The sequence below is a fragment of the Thamnophis sirtalis genome, unplaced genomic scaffold (assembly GCF_051295495.1).
Source record: "Thamnophis sirtalis isolate CommonGarterSnake01/CBP01778 unplaced genomic scaffold, rThaSir2_p1.2 scaffold_4, whole genome shotgun sequence".
Taxonomy (NCBI): Eukaryota; Metazoa; Chordata; class Lepidosauria; order Squamata; family Natricidae; genus Thamnophis; species Thamnophis sirtalis.
Genome location: NW_028261384.1, coordinates 51245210 through 51262514, shown reverse-complemented (window position 1 = coordinate 51262514; position 17305 = coordinate 51245210). Strand labels below are relative to the sequence as shown.

The following is a 17305-nucleotide window of genomic DNA, read 5'->3' as shown; positions in this document are numbered from 1 at the left end:
CCCCTTTGGGACAACCATGATCTGGATGATTAAGAATTTCCATAGACATCTATATACTTAGAATTCATAGATTTAAAGCTTTTGAGTTGACCTGGTATGTCTCTCTGAAGTTCAAGCTGAATTAGTTTACAACAGCAAAAACCTGACTATGTGGAGAAGTAACAAATTATCTTTCTCTAAGAAGATCAAGGGAGATTGGAAAATAGATTTATCACATTTAACTGCAAAACAATTTCATCTGGATTTTTCGAGGAAGATAGACCAATTTTGGAGATTGGATTTATCAATTGCTCTCTGATTAAATATAATAAGAGATGGTATTAAGAAATAAACATGGATATTTGATCTAGGACAAATCACTGTTATCTTTTGGGACGATTTGTGATAGATAAGATGCCATGGTAAATTTTCAATTTGATAATAGTAACAGTTTGTTGACAGAGAGTTTTGAAACTTCAGTCTTGCCTTTCTTATAATTTTTGTTCTTCCTGTTAACTATTTGCTCGTTAATATAGTATATAGGTATCAGGCTAATAAATAGATAGATTTAGTATTGTAAGTAGATTTAGTGTTTAAAGATTTTAGGGGGCTGTTTCGCAAAGGCTGAAAAATTAATATTGTTATATATTAATCAGAATTCAACTATGTGAGATAATATGTGTGTGTTAAAATTTTTTAAAGCAGTTTTTTAAAGTCTTGTTTTGTGGATTTTTTATCTTTGAAATAATTTCTTTTGAAGTTTTGTGTTTGAATTTTAACTAATTTTTTGAATAAAATAGAATTAGAAGGAAAAAAAGATGTTTTCAGAATTCAAGTTATTCATTTTAGCATAAACTTTAAAGCTCATATTAGAATTTGAGTAGCCGGGAGATCATTTATTCTCATTATGAGCTTGTTTGGCTATTAATACCATGAGAAGCCTTCTTGGCATTCTTCCTGTCTTGACTATTGCAACATCCTCTATGTGGGGCTGCCCTTGAAGAGCACCCGGAAGCTCCAGTTGGTGCAAAATGCAGCGGTCTGCATGGTTTTGTGCAGACCCAGGTTTGCACATATATCACCTTTTCTCAGGAGCTGCACTGGTTGCTGATTTGCTTCTGGGTGCAATTCAAGGTCTAGTTATCATCTTTAAAGTCCTTCATAGCTTGAGACTAGGTTATCTGAGGTACCCTCTCTTGCTGCTCACATCTACCCAACCTATCAGAGTGGGGAGGTAGGGAATGTTGCAGGTCCCATCCCCGAGGGAGGTACACCTGGTGGGACTCAGAAGAACGGCCTTCTCTGTGATGGCTTGTGTGATCTGCTGGGGAAGGGGGTGGTCATGGGAGGTGGAAGTGATTTTGTTATTTTGTTTTATTGTACTATATTAATTTATTTGATTATTTTTGTTATTTTATTGTTTTAAATGTGGTTTTATATTCTGTAAGCCACCTTGAGTCACCATGGGCAAATAGGCAGAAATATAAATTCAATAAATAAATAAAGCTATCCTTATTTTCAAAAATGTGCTTGCTGGGCGTATGAAAATGAACTTTTCTCTATTTGGCCATCAATCCATGAAAGACCTGAAGTTCCATTCTTTTCATCAGGAGGTCATAGAAAAGATCGAGAGTCCTCTTTAATAAGATTTTTGGCACTTAATTGACAGTAATTTTAGATAACATTTTATTTTATTGGATTAGATGTCTTGTTTTTTTACTGTTTTGAATGCCATACAGATAAAAATATTACTTTAGAGAAATAAATTAATAACAACAATGCTTTCATTTCTTCACAAGTACAAATATTTTTTTGTTATTTAGGAGAAGTCATCATTTTTCATATAATTTTACTTTAACTTTCTCATTTTTCTAGAGCACTCTGACTTCACGAGCAAAAAGCTTGACTTTGTTGCCCCTTGGAACAGCTAACTCCACATCTCTCAGTTCTCAAAAAATCGTAACTCAGAGTGGGCCTCCAGTTATCACCATTACACATCACAAATCTCCTGTGGTAGCCCGAAAAACCAAACCTCAGTATCCCTGCCAGCTTCATGGAGTCAGAGAAGTAAGAATTATGTGAAATTCTTCTATGGGTGAAAATGTGATATAATCTCTGGAGTACATGGTTACATATTTATTTAGACTTTTTTCTTCTTAGTACTATTGAACACTATAAAATCTAACACTAATAATTTGTCTTAATGGTTGAAATTCTTAAAAGCTAACTACTAGTTTTTACTAAGTTGATTTGGTAGAGGATTTGTGTAGAGCAAATGTTTTGAAGTGTTTTGCGCTGTTAAACATAATTGTTTCAAGTTTCAAGTGCATCTTAGGGACATTCTCACAAAATCTCTGCCTTAAGAGTGGGCAGTCATAAAACCAAAAAACATGTCTGGCATGCATGCGTATATGTGTGTGTGTGGTTTTTTCCCCATTCTTTTTGGAAGGAAAAAGTGTCCCATTGTGGCAGCTAGAAATTCAAGCCCTAATTCTGCAGATTTTACATTTTTTAAAAGCTGCATCTTGGCTTTCAGTATTAAACATCTATAATAATAAAGTTCAGTATTTGATGAAGGAAGAAACTAGAATAACTTGGGTTCAATTTAATATTTTGCGTTTGAGACAGAATTACATTACAGAATTACAGAACCCTATTCTGTTTCAAATGTCCTTATGTTTTCAAACTTCAAAAGAAAAAAACCCAATCAAACGGCAATTATTGTTTTCCAATGCAAAGTAATGAACATGTATATAGTAATTATTTTTTAAAAAGGGAAAGCCTCAACAGTGAAAGCTTTTGCTAATGGAACTGTGGCTTGAATACATAAACAGGCAAAACATTGAGGTTATTGATGGTAATTTTTTAAATATAATGGGAAAAACTTTAATGAAATTTGATACATTACGTAACAGTTGAATTTCAAACCTACCACATAAATGTACCAAGGATTGGGTAAGGCAATTCTCTTTTATATACATTTTGTGTCTTTGCTATCTTCCATTAGACCAATTTCTTATAAAAAGAATCAAATTATAATTTGTGCTATTATACCTTATAATTGGATTTGAAAATTTAAAGTTGTTAAATTGTCTCTCTTAAAAATCAAAGCTATATATTATGACTACTTAAATTCAGGCTTTATAAGCATATTATCTACTTAGTCGTACAGTGTGGGCAGTTGAGGTTAGATTAAATATGTCAGCAACATGTCAAGGCAGTAGCTATTATGTCAGTTGTTATTGTTTTAATGCAGGGTGAAGATGGGCGGCATTATTTGATTCTGTTGGCTGGTAATGATCTTTAGTTTAGAATATACCATGCATGTTCTTATAAGAAGAGTTCTATAACCAAAATAATTGGTAATGTAGAGATAGGCAATAAGAAAGCATCCATTTACCAGATGAGAGACTGTTAAGATGGCTTCCTGCTACCTGTCTAGTTCTCAGAATAGTTTCTACTTACCTACCTCAATTTTATCTGTTTTTTCATTTAAGGATGCTTATGGAATCTATGCTGTTCCAGATATGTTTTTGGAAATAAAGATCAAGCCAAAACCTGATTTTAAAAAAAAACAAAGGTTCTTAAACTTTTCTGTCGAACTGCCTTTAGTATGATCTTATATCCATTATGTACTCCCTAAAAACGCAAACACCAAAATGAACACAAATGAACAATAAAAATAGTACAATGACATTTTGGGAAGGGTGGATTTATTGTAACAATATGCAGGTAGAAGTACTTGATACCACTCTTGGACTCTATATGTGTCAGCTTCTGCTTTGCTGTTGCTTCAGCTGCCATTGAAACGGGGAGGGAGGGCATAGTATTTGGGTGGGGTTACTTATTGTGCTGGAGGAAGATTCTGGAGGTCTTTGGATGGACAGACTACGCATGCGTGGATGTTTTCCCGCCTGGGTTAACGGCACCGACATTCCATCTTCGTGATGTCTTTTGAAGTTATCTCACACCTGACACTTGAAGGACTTATGATTGGACTAGGCCTATGATGCCAGGGGGTGTGGAATGGGCTATTCTATATATCAACTGCTTTCGCGCCTAATTAACCAGACTGTGCTATGCAACCGCTCTTTAACCATTTTTAATTAGTAAAAGTACATTTGATTTTCCACAAATGGAGTCTCATGGTCGTCTTTCCTAATTATTTAATGGAGAGGTGCTGACAAGTAGCAAAGTCTCAAACCCACCTTTCCAGGAGATCAACATCTACCGTGGAGGGTGCAAATGTCTTCGCCAGCCAGAGAAGAAAAGGAGGCAGAACTCCCTGCTGAGGAAGAACGTCCTCCCCCCAAACTCTCGCTTCATGAAGATTTGTGTCAACTGCTGATATCAAGCCCGGCTGATCCACCTCCCCCCAGGTGGTCTACCTCAGTAGGACAAAGAGAGGAAGGGGCCAGCTGGGATGCGGGGGTTACCAGAAGAAGATCCCAACAAAGACCGCTGGAGGCGGGAGCTGAAAGGAGACCCCAGGAGAGAGATCTACCTGATTACTGGGGACAAAGGTACTTTGGGCAAATAGGTGGGGAAGATGAAGAGGTCAGGAGGGGCTGGGGCCGAGAAAACCCACGCGCTGATTCACACCCTCCCTCGAGCTGACTCACCCCCTGCAGCTGGGGCTTTTGCCGGAGTAGGAGGCCCACCTCCCAGGAGACGCAGAATAGCTAAGATTCCACCCTTGCCTGTGAGATATGATGGAAGCCCTGCGAAGCTGGGGTCTTTTATCATGCAAATCTTTAATTACATGGAAATCTACGGACCAGATTTTGAATCAGATACTATGAGGATACGAATGATTTTACTATCCTTGGACGGCGAAGCGTCTGACTGGAGTGCTGGTTTACATCAATCAGCTTCCCCCCTCCTGAGGAATTTTAATAGGTTTATGGAGGCCTTCAAAAGGCGCTTTGATGACCCCCTTACTGAAAAAAAAAGCAAGTTGAAATTTATAACCCTCGAACAAGACGACAGACCGGTGGCCAGTACATTCAAGAGTTTCAACGCCTTTCCCAGTACATGAGAGGGTGGAGTGAGGAGGCACTTTTGGACAAATTTGCTTTGGGCCTAGATGAAGATATCTATCAGCAACGTGTCAATCGAAATCTCCCCAGACGCTTAACTATTTGGTTTGAGCACGCTGCTGACATTGAGCTGGATTTGGCCAGGCTCCGTTGCGCTAAAGAGGAGAGACGCAAAAGAAAGGAGCAAGCTGCAAACCCCCCCCAGCTGGAAAGCCCCTTTCGGAGGGAAGGGTGAGGGGAGATCCAGACCAATAACGTGCTTCCGTTGCGGGAAATTAGGCCATCGCGCCCCTGACTGCCGTGCTAAATTACCAACAACCTCCCAACCCCCATCCAAGCGGGAGGAGAAATCTGGCAAGTCCTCGGACAAGAGGAAGAAGGAAGCTGCCTTCGCTATGGATTCCAGACCCCCTCGCTTCAGCCACGCCTTGGAGGGAGAAGCGGACGCCTCCCCCACCTCTTCTGACGACTCAGATGATGACACATCGCCTCGCTGGGTGAGTTCAAACAAGGGCCCCATGCTAATCCCCATAGAGTTAAAAGTGCTGCCTGATGGGAAACCGGAGTCCCTACACGCCTTGCTTGACTCAGGGTGCTCCCGGTCAATGATCAATCCCGCTATGGTGGAGAAGTTGGGCCTCAAATTACGTACTTTAAAAACCCCTATTGTCTTTTGCCAAATAGATGGGTCCATTGCGGGGGGGAACCCGCTCATTTCTTTACTGAGCCCTTGGAAATGAAAATGGGCTCCCACACTGAACTCATCTCCTTCATTGTGGCCCCGGGAATGGACAGGCCTCTCATTTTGGGCCTACCCTGGCTTCAGAAATGGAACCCTTGCATAAATTGGAGGGAAGGCTGGTTACGCATTCGTACAGCTCAGCCCCCGGAAGGGGAGGGCGTTCCCGATAAACCTGTTAATTGCGATCCTGAGGTGGCCACCAGAGGGCAGGAGAGGATTGAAGGAGAGGAAAAAATTCCTAAAGTGTATTGGGACCTGAGGGAAGTTTTCAGTGAGAAGTCTTCCGACAAGCTTCCGCCCCACAGGCCTACTGATTGCTCCATTGACATTCTACCCGGGGTTAAGCTACCAAAACCCCAAATATATTCCATGTCACCCAGGGAGATGGAGGAAATGCGAAATTTCATAGATAAAAACTTGAGCCGGGGATTCATTGAACCTGCTCGCCCCAAAGTTGCTGCCCCTGTGCTTTTCCGTGAAAAGAAGGATGGTTCTCTCAGATTATGTGTTAATTTTAAAAACCTGAACGGAATATCAGCTCAGAATGTATACCCGCTTCCATTAATGAAGGACATGTTGGCCCAATTGGGGAAGGGCCGCATTTTTACTAAATTGGACCTCAGAGAAGCTTATTATAGGGTACGCATAAAGGAGGGGGATGAATGGAAGACTGCTTTCAACTGCCCTCTTGGATGCTTCCAGTTCCGGGTCATGCCTTTTGGCCTGCAGGAGGCCCCTGCAGTCTTCATGCAATTAATCAATGAGATCTTGCATGACCACCTCTACAAAGGAGTTATCGTATATTTGGACGATATCCTTATCTATACTCGCTCCTATGACGAACATGTCGCACTTGTGCGCACTGTTTTGAAAAAACTCAGAGCTGCTGATCTTTATGCCAAATTATCCAAGTGTGAGTTTCACCAAACCAAGATTGACTACCTTGGGTATCGCATCTCTCCAGCCGGCATTGAGATGGACCCTGAAAAGGTGAGGGCGGTCACTGAGTGGGACGCGCCTAGAACTCGTCGACAATTGCAAAAAATTTTGGGATTTGCTAATTTCTACCGTCAGTTCATTCCTTCCTTTGCCAAAATTGCGCTTCCTATAACTAACTTGCTGAAATCCAAAGGTGGTCCTAAACCTAAACCAAGCAAACCTCTTGACTGGACCATGGACTGTCAGGCGGCTTTCGAAAAGCTGAAACGCCTTTTTGCTGCGGAACCAGTGCTGAAGCATCCCGACATGGACAAGCCTTTCGTCGTCCAAGCTGATGCCAGCGACGTCGCCGTTGGGGCCGTTTTGTTGCAATCCAATGACCAAGGTAACTTGCAACCTTGCGTGTACACCTCCCGCAAACTCACGGACACCGAAAGACGTTGGGCGGTTTGGGAGAAAGAGGCTTTCGCTGTACGATGGGCCCTGACCACTTGGCGGCATTTTCTGGAAGGCGCTAAGCACCCTTTCGAGGTGTGGACTGACCATAAGAATCTGGAAGCTTTGAGAACACTGCGCTGACTCTCCCCCAAGCAAATGCGGTGGGCGCAACATTTCAACCGTTTCAATTTCACACTCAAGTACATCCCCGGTGGGAAGAACTTCATGGCAGACGCTTTGTCCCAACTCCCACAATACAACTGCTCTAAACTGAGCATCGTGCAACCTGTGGTTCCTACTTCCAGCCTGGCGGCTCCGGTGGTTACTCGCAAACAGGCACGTGCGAAAGTCGACGTGCCTCAAGATTTTCTTTCTGACCTCAAACTCGCCCTTCCCCAGGATGACTGGTTCCGGGAGCATCAGGATGAGTGCACAATGAGGGACGACTTGCCATGGATCGGCGCCAAATTATATGTCCCCACATCCCTTCGCCCCGTTGTCCTCCAACGGGCTCACGACTCCAAGTTGGTGGGTCATTTCGGTTTTGTAAAGACTTTACATTTAGTGAAAAGACAATTTTGGTGGCCATCTTTGAAAAAGGACATTGAACTTTATGTTGCAAGTTGTCCCGTTTGTGCGACCGCGAAACGCCCCCCAGGGAAACCACAGGGATTGCTCCAGTCCGTTGCCTGACCTGTTGCCCCTTGGAAGGAGATCTCTATGGACTTTATTATTGAACTCCCCGAGAGCCAGGGGCACACCGTCATTTGGGTCGTTACTGATTTGTTTTCGAAGCAAGTTCATTTTGTACCCTGCCACAAGATTCCTTCTGCTAAAGCACTAACTAAACTCTTCATTTCCCACATTAACCGCCTACATGGAGTGCCTGATCGCATCATCTCCAATAGGGGTGTCCAGTTCACCTCAGTGTTCTGGAAGGAATTTCTCAAACGTATTGGCTGCACCCAGGGCCTTAGCTCCGCCTACCATCCTCAGACTAATGGCGCTTGTGAGAGGACTAATTCTGTCCTTGAACAGTATTTACGTTGTTTCATCAATTATCAACAAGATGACTGGGTGGACTTATTGCCGCATGCTGAAGTGGCCTACAACAATTCTGTCCATTCTAGCACTGGGTTCACGCCTTTCCGAGTTGTGTATGGTCAAGACTTTGTTCCTATTCCTGAACTGCCTCGTGACCAGCCGCAGGTTCCATCTGTCGCTGACTGGAGCGAACGTCTCAGCCGCATTTGGCCTTTGACCCTGGCAACTCTAGATGCGGCACATCGTGCCCATAAGAAACAGGCAGACAAGAAGCGGACACACCCTTATGAATACCGGGAGGGTGACATGGTTTATTTATCCACTAAGTTCCTTCACACCTCGCAGAAGTCCAAAAAGTTGGGGCCGAAATACGTGGGTCCTTTCCCTATCGTGAAGGTCATCAATCCTGTCTCTGTCCGCTTGCAACTGCCCAAGCACCTGAATCGGGTTCATCCGGTTTTCCACATTAACCTGATTAAGCCTGTTCGTGTTTCCCATTTACGTCCGCCTGATGTCCCTCCGCCTGCCCCTCTGCTCATCGATGGTGAACGGCACTTTGAAGTTCGTCACATTCTTGATTCCCGCAAGCGGCGTAATCGCATCCAATACTTGGTCGCTTGGAAGCATTTCCCTCCCTCTCATACCGAGTGGGTTGACAAGTCCCATGTTCGTGCCCCCCGACTGCTTCGGAGGTTTTATGAGGCGTATCCTGATAAACCCTAATTTCTCTCTTTCCCCTCCCTGTTTCTCTTTGTGTTTTGTTGTTTGTCTGTTTGTCTGTGTTTTTTTATCTAGGCCTGACAGCCTTTTTTCCGGGGGACGGCCGGATGTCAGCTTCTGCTTTGCTGTTCCTTCAGCTGCCATTGAAACGGGGAGGGAGGGCATAGTATTTGGGTGGGTTTACTTATTGTGCTGGAGGAAGATTCTGGAGGTCTTTGGATGGACAGACTACGCATGCGTGGATGTTTTCCCACCTGGGTTAACGGCACCGACATTCCATCTTCGTGATGTCTTTTGAAGTTATCTCACACCTGACACTTGAAGGACTTATGATTGGACTAGGCCTATGATGCCAGGGGGTGTGGAATGGGCTATTCTATATATCAACTGCTTTCGCGCCTAATTAACCAGACTTTGCTATGCAACCGCTCTTTAACCATTTTTAATTAGTAAAAGTACATTTGATTTTCCACAAATGGAGTCTCATGGTCGTCTTTCCTAATTATTTAATGGAGAGGTGCTGACAATATGCATCTAATTATAATCTTTGTATACATTTTGATTCTGACAAATACTTTCTAGGGGTAATGAAGAAACTAATCTTGCTACTTAATAACAGAATTCTCCCAATTGTTAGACTAAGGTGCAATCTGTACACATTCATTAAACTGGTTGCCCAATCCACTCCGTACATAAACTAACCATATCCAGATTTTAACAGTTTTCTACTCTTTAATATTCTTTATTATAATACTATTTTTTCAATCTTTTCAAAGTGTTTAGGTTTATCATTGTATTTGTCATAAAATCTTTGTAATGGTCCTTTTAGCACTTTCTCACTTTATTTCATCCAAAATCATTATTAATATTTTTATTTTTAGTCATTGTAATATGGACATGTTTTATTTTCTCCATATATTTCATAGCACTTTTTATTTCCATCAAAGTTGTCCTTTCTCTCCTTTTAAGTGTTTCTGTTCTTTTTCAGTACATTCTTTGTAACCATCTTTTACTTGTTTTCACATTATATAACTTTCCGTTATCCTCATTTCTGCAACATTCTTTTATATATAATTTTCTTCATTCACACTCTCTTTTATTTCATCATTTCAACAAGAATCCTTTTTCATAGTTGCCATTAAGATAAGTTCTCTGACTTCTATGGTATTCTGTAACATAATTCTTTTTACTCTATTCTAAATGATTTCTACGTTATTTTTCCTTGCACTCATTTTCTGTTTATTCACTTGGGAAATTAATTTCTCTTCTAATACTTTTTCATAAAGGACTCACATTTCCTTATCCACTATATTTGCAGATTATGGCCCAAGTGGAAGGACAACAGAAGAACCTTGTGCAAGGCATTGAATCCCTTCCAGGTTCTGGTCCTCTTTCTGCCTTTGATCAAGACTTTCTGCTTTTAAAAGCTACCTCTGCTGCTGCTCTCAGTTGCTTGGGAGAATGCCTGCATTTGCTTCAACAGAGTATAAGCCAAGTGAGCGCACCCCAGAACAGGACATTACCTTCAGGTGTGTAAAGTTGGCTGGTTTCTTTCTTTCATTTTTATCTCTTACTGGCCATATGGTAGTTGTAGTTGCCTTATGACTACAGTTTTCCAGCTATGCCGTAGATGGGAATTTCATGTGGTTTTTAGTCAAAATATATTAAAAAGGAATCATAGAATCTCAGTGAACAACAAATTATGCCAATATTAAAATTTATTTTTATCTTGAGGATAACATTAAAGTCATTTAAACAGTATTTATACATATACCTGGAAGAGAAAATCATAAAGATATTTTTGCCAATAATATATGAATATATAATACACTAAAGCATTATTTTTGACATTAGATTGATTCAAAGATGAAAGAAGAAAGAAATTCAATCAAGATGTATTGTAGTTCTAAATGTACCCTATTGCTTATGTGAAGGGTGCTGAGTTATTTAGCTGTTCTTGCTTTAAAAAAAATTAAATGAGGTAATTGTATCAGTCCACCTGCTATATGTGTCTGTGTGTCTGTCTATCAATCAATCAATCAATTAATCAATCATCCATCTGAGATACTGTCTCCCCAATAGACTACTCTGGGAGGCTTACAGAACATAAAAAGATAAATAGAAAAGCAATTAAGATTTAAAACTATGTAAAAAAAAAACTGGAACCCAGGAGGTGGATGGTTTGGAGAAAATATTTTTTTTTACCTCATCAACCACTTATAGCAGCGAGTGCTCCTTTGGAGTCCAAAGACAACTGGCAAAATCAAGTTTTAATGCTCTTCTGCAAGGCCAAATGGGTGGGGCAGTTCTCTAGTAGAAAAGTATTGCAAGGGTCAAGGGCACAGTGGAAAATGCTTTTGCCCGCCCTGCCGCTATGTCCGACATAGAGACGGGCCACCTCTATGTCGGACATAGTGGCGGGGTGGGCAAAAGACATTGTGGCGGGGTGGGCATTTTTGCCCACCCCGCCACAAAAGCCACTTTCTTTCTTTTACGGCAAAAGAAAGAAAGCAGAGGAAAGTAAAAAACCCACCTCTGCTGGCGGGCTACCCCGACATAGAGAAAGAAAGCTGGCAGGCTGCCCTCCCTGCCTCTCCTTCCCTCTCTTTTCAAACAAACTCTCTCTCAAATTGAGAGTTTGTTTGAGTGAAGAAACAAACACATGCGCGCACACACACACACAAATTACTTTCAATTACTTACAAATTACATTAATTTTGAATTCCTCCCCCTCCCTCCGACCCACATACCTTTTCCAGCTGTTTCACAATCATAGAGGATTTCAACTCTGCTCTTGCCTGCCATCATGAAAATGTAAAAATATAAAAGGAAAAAAGCAAGAGCTGCTGAGGTTAGGCTGGGTTAGCTGCTGCCAGAGTCCCCAATGGATGACTCTTCTTAACTGTTTAAAAAAGCCTCTTAAAAAAACACCCTCTACAGAAGGAGGCAAGAGAACCACGTGCCTCATCCACATAAGGAATTTTTTGGCTTTTAACCCTTGCTTAACTCTGCTCGAGTAATCATAAAATCAGACTAAATGAGGCACGTGGTTCTTCCGCCTCCTGTAGAGGGCACTTTTTAGAGGCTTTTTTAAACAGTTAAGCACTAAGCAGAGTCATCCACTATGACTCTGGCAGCAACTAGCTCAGCATGACCTTAGCTCTTGCCTTTTTCCTTTTACATTTTTTTTCTTTTCATGATGACAGTGGTGAGGCTTTGCCTCCCCTGCCTCCCCTGTCTGCACGTCACTGCCTGAAACCCAGCTGAAGGGTTTCCACACTATCTATTTCATCTAGGCCCTATGGAGTTGCAATGTAATAACGTTTTCCACCACCTTTCCTAAAAAGGGAGAAGTGATAAACTTGATGGGAAATTGTGCAGGCAGCTTGGGCCTAATGATGGTTTCTTGAGAAAGGGGTGGACCAAGACATCCTTAAATGATGCCAGGAATACACACTTACCTCTGCAATGATGAAATTTTAATCACTACCTGGAGCCACCTGCTGGTTCCTCTCTGAAGGCTTTTACCAGACAGAGGGAACAAGGATCTAATAAGGACAGCTGCAAGTAACCTAACCACTGCCTCAAGTCCAACAGAATCAAACTTTTCCTGGATAACTAGGCAAATCTGCTCCCTCTATATCTCTAATGGACCTGCGTGATCTCAAACTAAACAGATCTAAGCAATTTTATCTGTCCCCATGAGAGTTTGTCTGAGCTTTCCTTCCCAAGGAGGGACTAGGGTCGTCAGATGACATTCTGTGGATGCAACAAGACTGGAGAAATAGTGATGTTTCGCTGCTCTTACCATCATGATGTACGACTTAATAGTGGCTGTAACTTGTGTTCAGTTGGATTTGTTCTGAGTTTTCTTCCAGCGGCATTCTGGCAATCTTTTGGGCTTTTTCAGCGCAGGAACCTTCAGCTCCTCTGCAAGCAACAAAGAGTTTTGGGAACAATTGGCCATGAGAGCCATGGGCACAATCATGTCAGAATAACAGAAGGGACGTTGGAGGTCTTCCAGTCCAAATCCTGCTCACTCAAGAAGCCCTATATACCAGTGTTGGTGAACCTTTACGATATCAAGTGTCGAAATGGGAGCGCGCCTACGCCGGCATGCTGGAGACTGAAAGAGCAGCTGTGATCTTCCAGTTTCCAGCACACTATGTGCACCGGCCACCTGATCTTCTGGTTTGTGGCGCACTTGCATATGTGAAGACAGCTAGCATACATGCATGTGCCAGAAACCAGAAGAGTGTCAATGAAATTCCCCCCCCAGCTCTCTACTGAGAACAAGTCAGCATAGCCCCCCTCCCACCATTTCTGCAAGGGAGTGTGACCACTTCCTGGCCGGTGTGCCTCTTACCCCAGAGCTGGACAGACATTTCTCCCTCATGGACTCAGCTCCTGCACAGTCACACCGCCCCAGAAGAGCAGCAGTGGCAGGGCGAGGGGCAGGAGCGACCGGCTGGTCTGTCTGCTATCTTGGATTCAAATTATATTCATTCTTTTTTAAAAAACCAAAGAAATGCACCACTGCAAAGTAGCATTGAATATTTTTGAATTTGAACCATGTCAATTTGAGACAACATTTGTATTTGAAATGCATGATAAAAAAAATCCAATGTTTCCCATATGAATCTGAAATCCTATTCAAAGAAAACCCTAGTATGTAAGTATTTCTTACTGGTATGGTTTGGCTCAGCATATTAAATTTTGATTCTATTAGTATAAATAATCAGATGTCAAACCTACTTGGTTGAACTACAGTAGAGGTAAGTCATATTCTTAGATTTAGCAGCTGTGTCATTTTAAATGAAACTTTGTTTTCAAGCTGTGTTGATATTTCTTTCCTGCCTATGTAAGCTTTGAACTATTTTGATTTGGAGGTTTTTTTTGTACTGTTGACCTGGAACTCTGGAGCCAACTGCATTGATTCTGTAGATCACTTAAAGTAAAGCCACAAAGATCTAGCAGTGATATTTGTTTTGGTTTCAAGCCATTGGAATGTTTTAAGGCACAAAGCAATAGGTAAGCAAAAAAGCACAGCTTCTGGAATTCTTTCCTTGTTTCATCACAAACAGTACTGTATGAACAAATGGCACTTGCAGAATTCTGGACAATCAAATAGTCTTCTCCTTGCAGTAGAAACTGCTTCAACTTTATTTTTAACTTAAAAGACAGTTTGTTCATCTATGCCTATATTATTCTATTTGAAGCAGATTCTTGGCTGTGGTTGCTGCTATGAACGCCAAATGACTGAAGAAATCCCAGGTGCCAGCAGACTTTTGTAAAGAAATGTTAAGATAATTTTTAAAGTAAATAAATATATTCAATTTTAGATGATTAATAGCACACTGAAATAAAAAAAATATCAGAGCATCTGTTTTAGCCTGTTTAAAATACTAAATAGCTAAATACCAGGTATCAGTCAGAAATTGAGTTTTCTCTATTAATTTCAAAAGAACCAATTGTATGAAATATTTTTTTATTAGAAGATTCTCATTTACAACAGATACTCAGAAAAGTAGATAAATACAGAGACATCTTGATAACTGCTGTGACAAAAGAAAAATAAGATGGTTTAGAAATGGCAGGAGAAACTTTTGTCTAGATCCTTGTCCTATTTCCTCTGGGTTCCTGCTTTTGAATAGCCTACCCTTGCTATTTAATGTCCAAAAGCCTGCAGTAGACTATATCTATGAGAGGTATCCAAGAAAGCGGACCCAAAAGCCAATGTGATCATCACAAGCTTTATTGAAGGTAAATACTTACAGGAATAAACATGTAATGTCCCTGTGACAGACAACGGTATGCTGTGTTCTACCATGGCATGTCCATGGCAAGAGCCTGGTTGTAATACTTTTATAGCCATGCGTAAAATAAGGTGTGTGAAAAAATAACTTACGAGTAAAATGCTCTTCCCATGAACTCCTCAGTTTTTCTGAACTTGGCAGAACCCCACTCTATTCTCAGACATATTCTGTATCATGCTGGATATCATTTATATACTAAAAGCTCTTGGCAGTGATTGAACATGGCATTGGTTTGGTTCAAAGTATATACATGCATAGGCTCTTATAAAGGGTAGCAGCAGGAACTTTTAAAATTATATTTTCCTTATGTCTCTTAAAACTTTCTGGCCAGTTCTGCTGTTTCACAGAGATGTATCCAGATACAAATATGCTAAAAGTCTTATCTAGACTTCTATTTCGTTGCCCCTGTCCTTACATTGAATAGATGGAATGCATGCTGCAGAAAAGATACTGCAGATTACTTTCTCTTGTTTTAGAAAATATACTAGTATGGCATGGATCAAAGTCAAATTCTACAGAGATACTGAAAAATAGTGCTCTTGGTTCTTTAACAACAGCAAGCGCCAATCTCTCATGGTCAGTCATACCATCTGTGATACAAGATGAAACTATGGTAAGTCTCATATGGATATAATTAAAACAACATTTATAGATCATATTTGAAGGCTTTGCACATGTTTTGGAGTGAGATACTGTCATATAGCAATTTGGTTTTGATTCTTGTATGGTAGTTGATATGGTAGTTGATATGGTTTATTCATTTACCAGCAAATTAGAATACCCTGCTGAAGAGAATTGGACTAATCATATCAATGTCCAGTTTGCATCTTGAAAGATTCCAAAATGACATTTTGATACATTTACTTAATTACATAATAGCTTTCTATAATAGCGTCTTTGTTATTCTCTTCTGAAGCCGGCTGGATCCGGCCTGCAAGGTGCTTAGATCTGGCCTCGTGGGGTTGCCCTGGAAACAGTGAAGGACTGGCCCATGGTACTTCTGCCAATGAAAACAGCTCGGGCTGTATGCTGCCCTTCCGAGCTCCATTTTCGCTGGCAGAGGGTTGCAGGAGGAAAATAGAGTTCGGGAGCCCATTTTCTCTGGCAGAGCACTCGAGCCATCACAGGTGCCCATGACATGAGTGATGTTGAGCTGGCCACACCTACCCCAGCATCGCCCATTCCGGCCCCACAAGGTCAAACACAATCCTGATGTAGCTGTCAATGAAATCGAGTTTGAAACCCTTGATGCAAGCTTTTCCCAAGCTTGCCTGCAATTGCTATAGTTTAATCATATATCATGTAAAGTAACATATTCTACAACTGATCTACAATTGTAATGACCTGCCAATTTCTGATTTTAAAAAAATTATTAGTAAGCTATATCAAGCAAGAACCATTTTTTTAGATTGCAAGTTGCCTGTTAACACTTGAATTAGAATTTATGTACTTGTGTTTGGTAGATTATTTCAGAGAACATCATTTGTTATTTTCGGTCTTATGTTATATAATTGCCACAATATGTCTTCTAGCACATCCTCTTTGGTATTAGTATTGAAATAAATGAAATGAAGAACAATCCAACCATATCTTTTTGTATACTATTTTGTTCTCTTATCACCTCTTCTCCCTCCCAAATATATGTTGTCTATTATAATAGTTTGGATTTAAATGTAATAAAAATTACTGGGGCCATAAAGTTGAGAAGGGTTTTGAAAAAGAGCAGGTATTTAAGATCCAAACAGACAGGCATCTTCTGTATAACTGCTTGATATAGCAGTTTTTGTAAAGAATATCTGAGTTCATTTAAAATTGCTATTCTGGGTGATTCTTGGATTGAAGAAAAACAATAGGAAAAATTTCAAAATATTGGGACCTGCAATTGAAAATGCTTATGGAAAATGAAATCAATTATGATTGGAGCCTTCACAGATCTTAAGGACTTCTTCAATATCAAGCAATACTGAATTTATAAGAACACCCTAATTTTACAAAGAAAAACCCATCCTGCTTGGAACTGCCTATATACTTAGACATACCCTCAATAATACTTAGATCCTTAGTTAGGATTTGAATCATTAAGTTTTTAACAATCTTAGATAGCGAATCTGACTGAAGATTGCGTACACATAGTAATAATAATTCAGTAGAATTACGATTAAAGTTGGGGTTAGTGTCAGGATTAGGATACAAACTCAAGTTCACTGTAATTCCTGAAAGCTCTTTGTGTGGCCTTGGACAAGTCTTTCTCCCTCAAGCTAACATAGGTTTGCTGTTGTTGCAGAGAAAAAATACAGGATAGATGCTATGTATACCCTAACCTCTGAGAGCAAAGACAAAATATATTTCTTAGTAATTAATAAATTATGGTAAATAAATGAAACATTTACATTTTAACATGGTGTTAAAATACACAGTTTATATATTTATTTCTTTAGTTCCCTGAATAGAAATAATTTGTATTATAATGAATGAAATCATTCCTCATTTAGAGACTACCTTGGTTAGCAACATATTATGGTAATAAAGAATAGTAAAGAATTCATTGGCAACCAGTGCAGCAGAAGGCTTCTGTGTGAAACTGTGAT

At 40.5% G+C, this 17305-nt stretch overlaps 1 protein-coding gene across 2 annotated transcripts in view; it reads left to right on the top strand.

Annotated features, from left to right (window-relative positions):
- Positions 1–17305, top strand: part of OSBPL10 (oxysterol binding protein like 10) — an 88967-nt gene that overhangs the window by 39308 nt on the left and 32354 nt on the right. Inside the window, exons 4-6 of one of the 2 annotated variants that reach the window (XM_014052801.2) lie at positions 1855–2046; positions 10220–10430; positions 15194–15330. In XM_014052801.2, coding sequence (XP_013908276.2) covers positions 1855–2046; positions 10220–10430; positions 15194–15330 — 540 coding nt within the window. The remainder of the gene's footprint in view (positions 1–1854; positions 2047–10219; positions 10431–15193; positions 15331–17305) is intronic. The other variant, XM_014052803.2, reaches the window with a different exon arrangement.